At 36.1% G+C, this 13,888-nt stretch overlaps 1 protein-coding gene across 5 annotated transcripts in view; it reads left to right on the top strand.

Annotated features, from left to right (window-relative positions):
* The window catches only part of sl (small wing phospholipase C gamma 1), a 271,971-nt gene that overhangs the window by 144,022 nt on the left and 114,061 nt on the right, over positions 1-13,888 (top strand). For all 5 annotated transcript variants that reach the window (XM_067093297.1, XM_067093291.1, XM_067093306.1 and 2 more), the window contains exons 15-16: positions 3,436-3,616; positions 9,118-9,177. In XM_067093297.1, the coding sequence (XP_066949398.1) occupies positions 3,436-3,616; positions 9,118-9,177 (241 nt within the window). The remainder of the gene's footprint in view (positions 1-3,435; positions 3,617-9,117; positions 9,178-13,888) is intronic.

Genomic DNA, 13,888 nt, shown 5'->3' with positions numbered 1-13,888 from the left:
GTAAACAAAACAACAGCATGATCCGTGAACTCCCAGCATCCCTCAAGGCGCATGATTTAAAATCTTTCGCAAACTAGGCCTATAACTATTTTTCCGCGAATATTTAAAAAAACTTTTTGTAGTCGACGTACCGTACGTCCACTCTGCACCCGACGGACAATTTTAGTCGACATACAATACGTCCAGTCGGCGTTTAAGGGTTAATTTACGCATAAAAGCTTGAAAACTTATAAATTACATAAAAAAATCAAACACACTTTTCCTGGGTTTCTCAGTGTTCACAAATATTCGCGTGTCTGTGAAAAACTCGTGTATGACCATTTATTAGGTTCCAATGAAAAATTCGTGTGTCTGAGAATTCGTGCAACTCAAATCGCGCAAGTTCGAGGTATTACTGTACGATATACTGTAGTGTAGGCCAAGTTAATTCTTGTTTGTTATTCAATTTCTCTTTGTATTGAATTATCATAAGTCACTCTGCATGAACCTCCAGAATTAGCTGATATTAATAATTACTATATTGTGTATGTATAGAGTCTACTTTACAGTGTGGGCCAGGCTAGCATATATAGTAAACCCCCATATTCGTGGGGGATGCGTACCACACACACACATGCACACACACAAATACACACACACAACACTCCCCTCCCTGTAAATAGCTAGAACCCGCAAATACTTAGAATCCTTCTAAGAACACTTAGAACTGCCTATTTTGATAGTTCAAACACACAAAAAACTAAAAATGCTTATACAGGTATTATCCTACTTACGATGGGGTTAGGTTCCAAAAAAACAAAAACTAAAAATGCTTATACAGGTATTATCCTACTTACGTTGGGGTTAGGTTCCAAAAAAAACCCACCGTTTGTTGGAAAAAATGTATCTCGAATATAGCCTAGCCTACACTAGGGTATTCGGTACCATGTATACATACAGTAAGCCCCTGTATTTGCGGTCTCACGTTTCGCGGATTTCTCTATGGAACATATACTGTATACATTATTCGCTGAAAATCCTCCCATTCACAGTATTTTTCATTGAGAAATATTCACTAATTACTGTATTTTCATCTCATTTTCATGACTAAATGCACTTTTTGTGATAAAATGATTAAAATACACAGGTAGTGCTCAAGTTACGATAGTTCACCTTACAATAATTCGATTTTACAATGGGGTAAGCAATTAAATAGTGTCCTTTCATCTGCTCTATTGCAATGCAAGTACATGAGCAGACAGAGAAACATTCATTACAATGGCCAACCAGACATCCCAAGCAAAATGTATGTAATTACAGCAATTATTCTCTGAAGTCAGGAGATAAGGACAGTTGATCTTGGCACCTTGACTTCCAGAAATTCATTCAACCTCTGAAGAAGCTTGATCATAGTCTTTTCTTGACTTGCTAAAGTTGGCGCTATTGTGGTCTGTCTTCTTACACCTTTGAATCAAGTAAGATATCTTTGGCACCCATTTGCATCTGGAAGCTTTCACCTTTCATCATTCTACATGCTTTGAAAGCAGTGAGTGAGACGATCAGGTGAGCATACCCTGCAACTTCTTGGTGGACATAGTAAGTTTCAGACCAGATCTTTGAGGCCAGGGGCATCGGTCTGTCCATCGCATTTAGGAAGAGCCTGTCAGTCAAGTAATAGGATGGAATGTAATCGTGCAGATCACATTCATCTCCTTTTACCTTGGGACATTGCCCATAGGTCCTTGGGCTGCTTTTTCTTGGATCCTATAATGGATACTCAACAAGTCCTGTAGCTCACCCAGCCCTTGAGGGACAGATTGCATCTCGCCTAAGGTGTGCAGCTGCAAAGAGGTGTGTGTGGCATTGGCCTCCTCCCTTGCCTGTGTCTTCTTTCCTCTTCCAGTGGGCAGAGGAACTGAATGAGCTGTCACATGCTGGACTGACATGCATGCAGGTGATCTAGATGACTGAGTATCCTATTTATAATCTAGCTCTATTTGGATTATTAGATGCAAATCCTTCCTTCTCTCTAGCCAGGGGAGAGAGAGGGACTGACTATGAGCAGACCAGTTGGTTATTCTTAGCTTTATAGTCTCCAACACTGTGGGTTCATCCAAACCTTTTTGAATCAAGGATATTATATTCTTTTAATTCAAAATGCCCAGAGGTCTGATGATTGAACTTCTCTCTTGTTCAGTGGATTAGAGGTACGGTCTCCTTCCTTTGCTCTTTCATGACCAGGAAGAGAGTACCCAGGTGAGCCAGACTACCAGTCAGTTCAGAGATTTACTCAGAATCCTCCCTCCAAAAGTAAGTCTCCCATATGTAAAGACCAAGGGTTTGTATTTGTGTAGGAACAAAAGACAAGTTTTTAATATCATTTGTATTTTTCCTAACATACAAACCTGAGGTCTTTACATAAAGGGTCCACCTCTTACCACCCCTCATTCTCTTACTTGGGTTAAGAGGTAAACTGTGCAGAATTTAATGCATTTCGGCTTGGTGGGCGGTACTCCCACCCTTACCATTGGTAACTGTTACCATAACCACCTTGCAAAAGTTTTAACAGCCAGATTTCCAGCTCCCTGAAAATTAATCCCATATGTAAAGCCCTTAGGTTTGTATATTGGAAGAAATACAAATTACTATAAAAATTTGTCATTTTATAATACAGAATGTAATACAGGCAGTCCCCGGTTAATGGCGGGATCGGTTAACAGCAAACCGGTTTTATGGGGCTTGTCTAGCAACAAAAATCGGCAATTTTTGGGACCAAAAATCGCCGATTTCCGCTTATCGGCACCGATAACTGCAAATTGGCACTTTTCGGCGCTGATAACCCCCCGAAAATCGCTGAAAAAGCGCCAAAAATCGCCGATTTTCGGTTAGCGGCGATTTTCAGTTATCATCACACCCTCAGAACCGGAACCCTGCCAATAACCGGGGACTGCCTGTAGTATGATAATATATATGCAATAAAATTGGATGCAGTAATTCAAGACAGTTTAATGAATCTATCATTTTGTAAATACAGTTGTATTATTTGACTTAAAGGTTGATACAACTCCCCACAAAAATTTTGGTATTTAGAAGTTTTGTTGAGAGATTGTAAACTTATACCTTGAAATTGGTAAATAAGTGTTTTATGTTCAGAATCCATAAATACAAGTCTTGACCTTGGACAGTTCATTGAATTTTATCAGGATTTCTGGATGAATAAAGGATTCAAGCGCTTGGTCTTCAAGACCTAAATTTCATAATCAGTCAATCAATAAAGCATTCAAAACTATTGAATATATATCTTTGATCTTTAAAACTAATGCCTTTAATTTGTTGTTTACATGGACAAACATTTAAATGAATGGTTGTTATTCATTTGAGTTTTTTTGCAGGATCAAGCAAATAGTGTTGTACAAGTTGTAGCTATTGAATACCAATTAATTTAACATTTTTCAGGGTTGATGGACGAACAAAACATTGCCGCGTTAGACAGGAGGATCAACTCTTCACAATAGGTACTGCCACTTTTGACAGCTTAGTAGACCTCGTCAAATATTATGAGCGGAACTTCCTGTTTCGGAAAGTAAAGCTACGATATCCAGTGACGGAACGTGTGATGCAGAGTTTGGTAGACCAGGTAAGGAAATTTTTTTGTGGTATTCACTTTTAAAATGGTGCTTGTTATTGGAGAAAGACTTAAGGCACCTATTGATGTCTTTCTGTTGAAGTACTTCAGGTGAAATGTGAGGATATGAGAGCATTTTTTGAATTAGGGATTTGCCTCTCCTTGTGTCATAAATCTTATTCATTATCCATAATCACACCAACTTAGTGAGCTATAGACCCTTTTATATGCTTAATGATTATTAACCCTTAAACGCCGACTGGATGTATCATACGTCGACTAAAATTGTCTGTTGGGTGCCAAGTGGACGTACCGTACGTCGACTACAAAAAATTTCAACCTTCGGTCAACTTTGACTCGACCGAAATGGTCGAAAAACGCAATTGTAAGCTAAAACTCTTACATTCTAGTAATATTCAATCATTTACCTTCATTTTGCAACAAATTGGAAGTCTCTAGCACAATATTTCGATTTATGGTGAATTTTTGAAAAAAAACTTTTTCCTTACATCCTCGCGGTAACTCTGCCAAAAATTTAAGAAATTCTTTCGTCATTTTGTCGTAATGTTTGCACCGGTTTATATTAGTAGTTACATAAAGTTTTATATATGGAAATGTGCGCAATTTCATGTAGAATACAAGAGAAAATAACTCATGGTTGTAGCTTCTATCAGTTTTGAAATATTTCCATATAAATCACGATAAGTGCGAAAATTTCAACCTTCGGTCAACTTTAACTCTACTGAAATGGTCGAAAAACGCAATTGTAAGCTAAAACTCTTATATTCTAGTAATATTCAGTCATGTACCTTCATTTTGCAACAAATTGGAAGTCTAGCACAATATTTCGATTTATGGTGAATTTTTGAAAAAACTTTTCCCCTACGTCCACGCGCGGTAACTCTGCCAAACATCTCAGAAATTCTTTCGTCACTTTGTCGTAATGTTTGCACCGTTTTATTTTAGTCGTTACATAAAGTTTTATATATGGAAATGTGTGCAATTTCATGTAGAATACAACAAAAAATAACTCATGGTTGTAGCTTTTATCAGTTTTGAAATATTTTCATATAAATCACAGTAAATAGAAAAAATTTTACTTTCGGTCAACTTTAACTCGACCAAATTGGTCGAAAACTTCAATTGTAAGCTAAAACACTTACAGTCTAGTAATATTCAATCAATTACCTTCATTTTGCAACAAACGGGAAGTCTCTAGCACAATATTTCGATTTATGGTGAATTTTTGAAAAAACTTTTTTTACGTCCGCGTTCACTTAATTCATGCATCATTTTGTGATAATATTTTCTCTGTGTTGCTTTGATCGCTTTATAATTTGTTATATACCAAAATCATTGCAATTTAGTGTACAATACAAAAAAAAAAAAAATCACTCGTTAGCTTTAACCGTTTTGCTCACAGCGCAATTTGTATACAATTATATATGCAATTTTTTTTTGCGCTGTCATATATTTCAATATTTATATATGATAATGATTTTTTTTTTCATTTCTGATGGTTGCATACTAAACTTCAGGCAATGAAAAAAAGGAGCAAAAAATGAACTCTTAATCTTAAAAACTAAGCGTGCTGTGATTTAAAAAAAAAAAAAAAAACTTTTTTTTCCGCTTCGGCGCTAACTCCCGAACGCCGCTGGCATCTTTTGTAAATAGAGGCTCGGCGTTAGAGGGTTAATTATTTCTTCTTGTTAAAATTAAACAGGCTAAATAGATTTTTACTGGAAATTTATGGAGCACAGCTCCAGTAATTCTCTTCTTAGATTGGTCTGGATGACAAGCTTTACTGGCAATTTACATAGTACAGCTCCAGCACCTCTCTTAGAAAATCCAGGGAAAGCTTTATTGGCTTGTATACACTTAGAAATTGGTCTAGTTTTTGGGGGGGGGTTTGTCTTCACCACCATATAAATATTTGCAAAAATATGAAATTACTAGATTATGACTCCATGGATCATATTTCAAAATTAGAATATCTTCTTTTGTTATAAACTTTTGTCAAAAATTAATTAACTTTAATATCAGTATAAAAAAGGATTTGGTTTTATAAGAGAGGATTTGATCCTTAAAACAGTGTTTATGGGTGTCCTTGTCTCTTCTAAAGTTTGTCAGGAGGTTTCATGCACTGTATATTGAATTTTGCACTCCAGCCACTGGTCTCCTTTCATTATTTAGTGTGACCTAGAATTCATAGCTAAGGCCCATTCTTCCAGGAAACATGGTTCATCCTTGAACGCCTCTGCTATTTCTGCCTTCCCTGTCCTTTGGGGGGCAGTCAGGACTTACTTCTACTGGGGCCATGCTTTTCAGACTTAATTTTTTAACTCTTATACTGGACCCAAGAACTTTCAATCTTGAAGAATTCTATTTCATTTTGGCTTCAGCAGGCGCCAGTCTCTGGTTATCAGTGCCGAAAATCACCGATTTCCAGTTATCAGTGATTTTCGCTTATCGTCACACTGTCGGAACAGAATCCCTGCCATAACCGGTGACTGCCTGTACTTGGCATTATGTGAAGACCTTTGCAAGTCAATTATATTTACAAGATGTTACCTATGTCTCTTGATATTTATTCGTTGGGTCTGATTAACCCTTAAACGCGGAAAAAAATGTTTTTTTCAAAAAATCACAGCACGATTAGTTTTTAAGATTAAGAGTTCATTTTTGGCTCCTTTTTTTGTCTCCTTTTTTTGTCATTGCCTGAAGTTTAGTATGTGACCATCAGAAATAAAGAAAAATATCATTATCATATATAAATATTGGAATATATGACAGAGCAAAAAAAATTTCATATATAATTGTATACAAATCGCGCTATGAGCAAAACGGTTAAAGCTAATGAGTTATTTTTTTTTCTTTGTATTGTACACTAAATTGCAATGATTTTGGTATATAACAAATTGTAAAACGATCAAAGCAACACAGAAAATATTATCATAAAATGATGCTTGAATTCGTAACGAGCGGACGGAAAAACAAGTTTTTTTTCTAAAATTCACCATAAATCGAAATATTGTGCTAGAGACTTCCTGTTTGTTGCAAAATGAAGGTAATTGATTGAATATTACTAGACTTAAGTGTTTTAGCCTACAATTGCAGTTTTCGACCATTTCGGTCGAGTTAAAGTTGACTGAAGGTCAAATTTTTTCTATTTATCGTGATTTATATGAAAATATTTCAAAACTGAAAAAAGCTACAACCATGAGTTATTTTTTGTTGTATTCTACATGATATTGCGCACATTTTCACGTATAACGCTTTATGTAAGGCCTAATATAAAACTGTGCGAAAATTACGACAAGGTGACCAAAGAAATTCTGAGATTTTCAGCCGAGTTACCGCACGCGGATGTAAGGATAAAGTTTTTTTCAAAAATTTACCATAAATCGAAATATTGTGCTAGAGACTTCCTGTTTGTTGCAAAATGAAGGTAAATGATTGAATGTTACTATAATGTAAGAGTTTTAACTTACAATTGCGTTTTTCGACCATTTCGGTCGAGTTAAAGTTGACCGAAGGTCGAAATTTTGGCACTTATCGTGATTTATATGAAAATATTTCAAAACTGATAAAAGCTACAACCATGAGTTACTTTATGTTGTATTCTACATTAAATTGCGCACATTTTCATATATAAAACGTTATGTAACGGCTAATATAAAACGGTGCAAACATTACAACAAAGTGATGAAAGAATTTCTGAGATTTTCAGCCGAGTTACCGCGCGCGGACATAAGGAAAAAAGTTTTTTAAAAAATTCACCATAAATCGAAATATTGTGCTAGAGACTTCCAATATGTTGCAAAATGAAGGTAAATGATTGAATGTTACTAGAATGTAAGAGTTTTAGCTTACAATTATGCTTTTCGACCATTTCGGTCGAGTCAAAGTTGACTGAAGGTTGAAATTTTCGCACTTATCGTGATTTATATGAAAATATGTCAAAACTGATAAAAGCTACAACCATGCGTTATTTTTTGTTGTATTTTACACGAAATTGCGCACATTTTCATACATAAAACTTTATGTAACGGCTAATATAAAACGGTGCAAAAATGACAACAAAGTGACAAAAGAATTTCCGAGATTTTCGGCCGAGTTACCGCGCGGATGTAAGGAAAACGTTTTTTTAAAAAATTCACCATAATTCAAAATATTGTGCCAGAGACTTCCAGTTTGTTGCAAAATGAAGGTAAATGATTGAATATTACTAGAATGTAAGAGTTTTAGCTTACAATTGAGTTTTTTTACCATTTCAGTCAAGTCAAAGTTGACTGAAGGTTGAAATTTTGGCATTATTGTGACTTATATGAAAATATTTCAAAACTTATAAAAGCTACAACCATGGGTTGTTTTTTGTTGTATTCTACATGAAATTGCACACATTTTCATATATAAAACTTTATGTAACGGCTAGTATAAAACGGTGCAAAAATTACGACAAAGTGATGAAAGAATTTCTGAGATGCGTCGCTGATGCTCTGTAGTGCGAGAAGAAAGAAATTCGCGCATGCGCGGCTGGGTAATGCTTTTAAACGAAACAACAGCATGATCCGTGAACTCCCAGCATGCCTCAAGGCGCGTGATTTAAAATCTTTCGCAGACTAGGCCTATAATTATTTTTCCGCGAATATTTAAAAAAACTTTTTGTAGTCGACGTATCCTATGTCCACTCGGCACCCGACAGACAATTTTAGTCGACATACGATACGTCCAGTTGGCGTTTAAGGGTTAACACAGCAAGTCATGTTCTACTTATTGGTAGAGATATGGCCAGTCATTTTCATCTTCATATTGACTATCCCAAATGGGATCTGGCACAGTGGTTTGTGTATCCTATAGTACATTGTGTGCTGGGTAATTTTCATGTTTCTTGGATTTCTGACTTCCATTACAGATCCTTGACATTAAGGAAACCCCCATTCTACATCTACTGCTCTACTCCAGACCCTTTGGAGAATAGACAGACTTCTTGAATATGGTCTTCTCTTGTATTGCATCTGTATCATAGTCCTTTTCCTCAAATTGCAGTTCAGGGTGTTTATGGTCAACTAGTGCATATGACCAAGTAGTGTTTTTTCACAAAAACATCTTTTTCTATAAGCCCATGAATCATGAAGTTATGCAGTGCTCTTATTCTTACAATTCTCACTGGAGGAATGAACTGACACCTTCTTGGATGCTAGAGTGTGGTATTTGCATGCACACTGAAGTTGTCTTTCATCTTTCATAATCTGTCAAATTGATGTGGCTCAAAAACTTTTGAATGGAATAAGGCTATTTTTGTTACCCAGTATTGTATAGATTTATTCTTGTACTAATTGTAATATAGTGGTTTAATAATTGAAGGGAAGTGTTAAGAAATTGATATTTATTAAAAACAAAGACCAAACATTTTAGGTTATTTAATGCACTTTCTTTCTAACTAGCTTATTCTTTTTATAAAAGAGATATTCTTGTAAGGTACATTAAAAAATCACTTCTTCATTCTTCAGATGCCTCTTGGTGCATACCCACCAGATGATAACGGAGCTGACCCTGCTTATGTTAGTAATGTAAGTAGTACTGTAATTCAAGTAGTTTTCACTAGTAGCATTCAGTGAAGTTTCAATTTTAAGAGGTGTATTGGTCAAGTGGAAGTTATTTGATAATGGATAGTAATTTTGAAGGTACTAAAGAGATACAGGCAGTCCCCGGTTTACGAAGGGGGTTCCGTGCCTACGCCGCGTCGTAAACCAAAAATCGTCGTAAACTGAAAAATTGTCAAAAATCGTCAAAAATCCTAAGAAAACCTTACATGCTTTGGGTGTATTGAAAATGATGTAAAGTGCATTTTTATTGAGTTTTTCATAAAAAAAACCTCCAAGTTTTGTTTATTCTGCCATTCTGGAGCCATATTTCTTCCGCCGGATCGGCGTACGACACGTTGTAACCCTGGAACGTGTCGTAAACCGGGAAATAATTTCTGATGAATATATTTGAAAAGTGTCGTAACCTCGGAACGTCGTAAGCCGCACCCGTCGTAAACCGGGGACTGCCTGTATTTAATTTTAAATATTGGGGAAAAATTAATAGCCAATATGTATGAAATTATTATAGTTGCATATATAATGGAAAAGCTTCATTAAAAAAATGTCATACTATACTTATGTGCTAAGGAAAAATTTTTAAGAAATAAAAAGCAGGATTGAAACTATCACATATTAACCATTAGAGTCAAGGGTGACATTCCATCTTTTGTCCCAGGCATGCATGTTTCTCACTAACTGTAACTAGTATGCAATGAGTTTCATTCCTTGCTGTGAAGGTGCTGTTGGCATTTTGACACTCATTCTGGTGTCAGTTTTCAGCACAGTAATTGTAATTTAGTATTGTATATTAAAAGCAAAACAAAGTTGTCAAAATTGCTTATTAATGTTAGTCAAAAGTGTGTAACTTTTTAAGAAATATTTAACTGTTATAGATCTGGTGAATTTGTTTGTACCTAGAAAAATTGCTATAAATTTCCATATTAATAACATATTTTTTGATAGTGTAGTTGATTGTTTCGTCCTCAAGGAGTTAACCTTCCATGGTCTACCAGAGCTCCATGCTGACCGAACTAATATCAAAGAATTCTCTTTTAGTTGGTATCGTGGCTGGGTATTGTGTCGTAGTGATAAACACTATGACCTGTGATGGAGTATGTGATGGACTCAAAGATAAGAGGGCACTTCCCTTATCTTTAGCGAAGCTGTACCCGGGTCGCTACCATTATCAAAACCTGCTAGAAGAAGAAGTGATTAGTGCGCAAGCGCAGTCCACCACATTTTCGACAAACAGACTCGCACAGAGACCAAGAAGCATTACTCTTTTTTTTTTTGATTAGCGAGGATCATGGAAACATCTGAAATAGCAAGTTAAGTGCTTAATTTTAAGTTCCAGTTGAAGTTGTAGTTTTAAACTTTTGGAATTGTCAATTAATTTGTGTGTTAAAGCCGGAGCCTGGTGTTTCGTATCAACACATGGTTGGAGCTTACTCATGATCATTGATAGCTAGTTTTGTAAAATGCAAATTATTTTAAAGAATTTGTCATTCTAACTAAATGTTTTAACTAAAAGAAATGTCCACCATTTATCATTAATATAGAAAATCCATTCAGATTATACAGTGCCTACAATAATCTAAGCAGTAGCCAAGATCAGATTGAGAAAATGTAGACTAATAGTAGATGTTGTCTGTAGCCTATATCCAAGGATTACGTATCCTTAAGTGTGATAAACAATCTGGATTAGGTAGTAACCTAAAGTAAGTAAAAACCCTTTTAGACATACCCTATCATAGGCATAAGTAGTAGCCTAGCTTAGACCAAGGACCCTAGGAGTAGATAACAACAATATCTGGGCAAAATAAATAGGTAGCATAGCTATAGGGCTACATACTAGTAAAATTTTTTCCTTTTATATAAGCCTGTACACTTGAGCATCATCTAAATAATCCAGGACTAGGCAGTACTTTATGTTAGGATAAGTTATAACCTTTTACGAAACATCCCATTATTGTACTAAAACATTAGCCCAGACAAAGTAACCTAGGACTAGATGAAATAGTAATCTGTGCTGGATGAGATGATAGCATAGTTTTAAGGCTACATACTAAGGTAATTGTGTTTTATGTAACCCATACCCTTAAGGGCATACTGACATACAGTCATACCCCAAACTTATGTGAGGTTAGGTTCCAGAACCCCTCGCGCAAGGCGATTTTTCGAGTAAGTTTGGCACGGTCTCTAATAATGGTAATAAATGCTTATTCCTAAAGTTTAAACACTAAATATGACCCTAATCATGCTCCCAAAGTGTTGAGCTAACTTTTAAATGGAATAAAGTATACTGTAATTTCATTTAAAAGTTAACTTAATACATTGCCCTTAAAAAAAGAAATAAATGGTCGACGTAAAAATTGAGAGTTGGAAAAGAATTTCTCTCTCTCCTCCCATCCAACCAATCTGTTTATAGAAGTCTTCTCAACCTCGTTTTTAAGAAGCTCTTTATCCTGTCTCTTTCTCTTTGTTCTGAAATGCTTTTTCATGAACAAACAGTCTTTATTATTTGGACTAATACAAATCTTAGATATTATGACTCTGTGTTTTAGAACGTATTTGCCACACTAGCGCATTTTCAGTTCGTAGATGGTACAGGTAAAATTAGATAAATTTAAAGTATCTACTGTACAGGTAAAGATGTACAGAGAAATAAGTTACAGAAGATGGAAATTCATGATTTATAAAGGAAAGAGAAAGAAAGAGAGAGAGGGAGAGAGCTAGTACGTAGAAATCCTTGCACGCTGTCGGCAACAATTGACATATTTGACAGCTTTTTAGACATACCCTATCGTAGGCCTAAGCAGCAGCCTAGCTTAGACCAAGGACCCTAGGATAACCTTTTATGAAACATCCCATTATTGGACTAAATCGTTAGCCTAGACAAAGTAACCTAGGACTGGATGAAATAGTCAGTTCTTCTTTGGAGGGGTGGCTAGAGCTCTCGGTTAGCACGCTGTTGGCCCAGCGTTCAAGTCTCCGTCCGGCCAGTGAAGAATTAGAGGAATTTATTTCTGGTGATAGAAATTCATTTCTCATCATAATGTGGTTTGGATTCCACAATAAGCTGTAGGTCCCGTTGCTAGGTAACCAATTGGTTCTTAGCCATGTAAAATAAGTCTGATCCTTCGGGCCAGCCCAAGGAGAGCTGTTATTCAGCTCAGTGGTCTGGTTAAACTAAGATATACTTTTTTTTATTTGGATGAAATAGTAATCTGTGCTGGATGAGATGGTAGCCTAGTTTTAAGGCTACATACTAAGGTAATTGTGTTTTATGTAACCCATACCCTCAAGGGCATACCATACCCTGTGAATAGCTGATATACAGTCATACCCCGAACTGACACGAGAATTTTTGCGTAAGTTTGGCACGGTCACTAAAAATGGTAGTAAATGCTTATTTCTAGAGTTTAAACACTAAATATGACCCTAATCATGCTCCCAAAGTATTAAGCTAACTTTTAAATGAAATTAAAGTTACTGAAATTTCATTTAAAAATTAGCTTAATACATTACCCTTAAAAAAAGAAATAAATGGTTGACATAAAAATTGAGAGTTGGAAGAGAATTTCTCTCTCTCCCCTTCTGACCGATTGTTACGCCCCTTGGGCTGGCGACGTAACTTCCAGGTTTAAGCAAAATAAAATAGCCAACTGGAAAAGATGGTAATAGCACACTCGACACACAGTTAAGGCAGAAACGGAAACACCGAGCAAAATTTAACAATATTTATTTATAAAAAAAAAAAACACAAAAAAAATTACTTCCTTTGCATCACAGGACAGATAGTAAAAATTATATTTAGGCAATGATACCATATCTCCTAAAACTAATAACTAGACCCTAACATAGAAAAAAGAAAGAACGTCTCAAAATTACTCAATAGTCTTTATAGCCGGCAATTAAACAAAACCACTACCTACTTATAATGCAGAAAGAAAGAAGTAAGAGAAATTACAACTAGGAAAATCCTTAACCTCCTACCTAACTTTTGTAAACTATACCAACGAAATACGCCACAGCAATACACTGGTCTACAAAGACTTCAATACTCCAAAGACTGGACACATACGAATAATAATAATCATAATAATAATAATAATAATAATAATAATAATGATAAAGGGGCAACAACAAAACCCCCACAAGTGGGACATATAATATATATATAATAGTTAAACAAATAACTTAGCCTACCAAACAAAATATATAAAGGAGTAATAGTCTGGCGATAATACACCACCTCACGTAATTCCGTATCCTGAAGGGGGAACACAGAAATCCGCCAAAACGGTCAGGGCCAGGAACTAACACCAGAAGACGGGGACATCACAATAATCGAGTTATTCACTCTTACCTGGCGTAAGCCACCCTACTGGCCTCCTAACGAGCTGACACAGCTCCCTCCACAGCCGCAGGTACTACCAAGCCCTTGCAAGGTACAAGGTCAGATGCCAGATGAAGCACGGTCCGTCGGGCAGTGTACTCCTAAAGGCTCCCTGGGTTCATCGGGAAACTCCACTCTCCCGGGTTCATCAGGAAACGCGCACACTACCCAGACAAAAGGCATACACACTGGAATTATACGGAGCCGTGATCAGCAAGGTGATAAGTCTCGTCAAGACGAGTTCTCCCGTAGAGAAGGAAACCTCCAAAAGCACACGGAGGAGGCAAAGGGCGATGT

The sequence above is a fragment of the Macrobrachium rosenbergii genome, chromosome 4, assembly GCF_040412425.1.
Source record: "Macrobrachium rosenbergii isolate ZJJX-2024 chromosome 4, ASM4041242v1, whole genome shotgun sequence".
In the NCBI taxonomy this organism is placed as follows: domain Eukaryota; kingdom Metazoa; phylum Arthropoda; class Malacostraca; order Decapoda; family Palaemonidae; genus Macrobrachium; species Macrobrachium rosenbergii.
The sequence above is the reverse complement of the archived record's forward strand: the minus strand, read 5'-3'. Positions and strand labels throughout refer to the sequence as shown.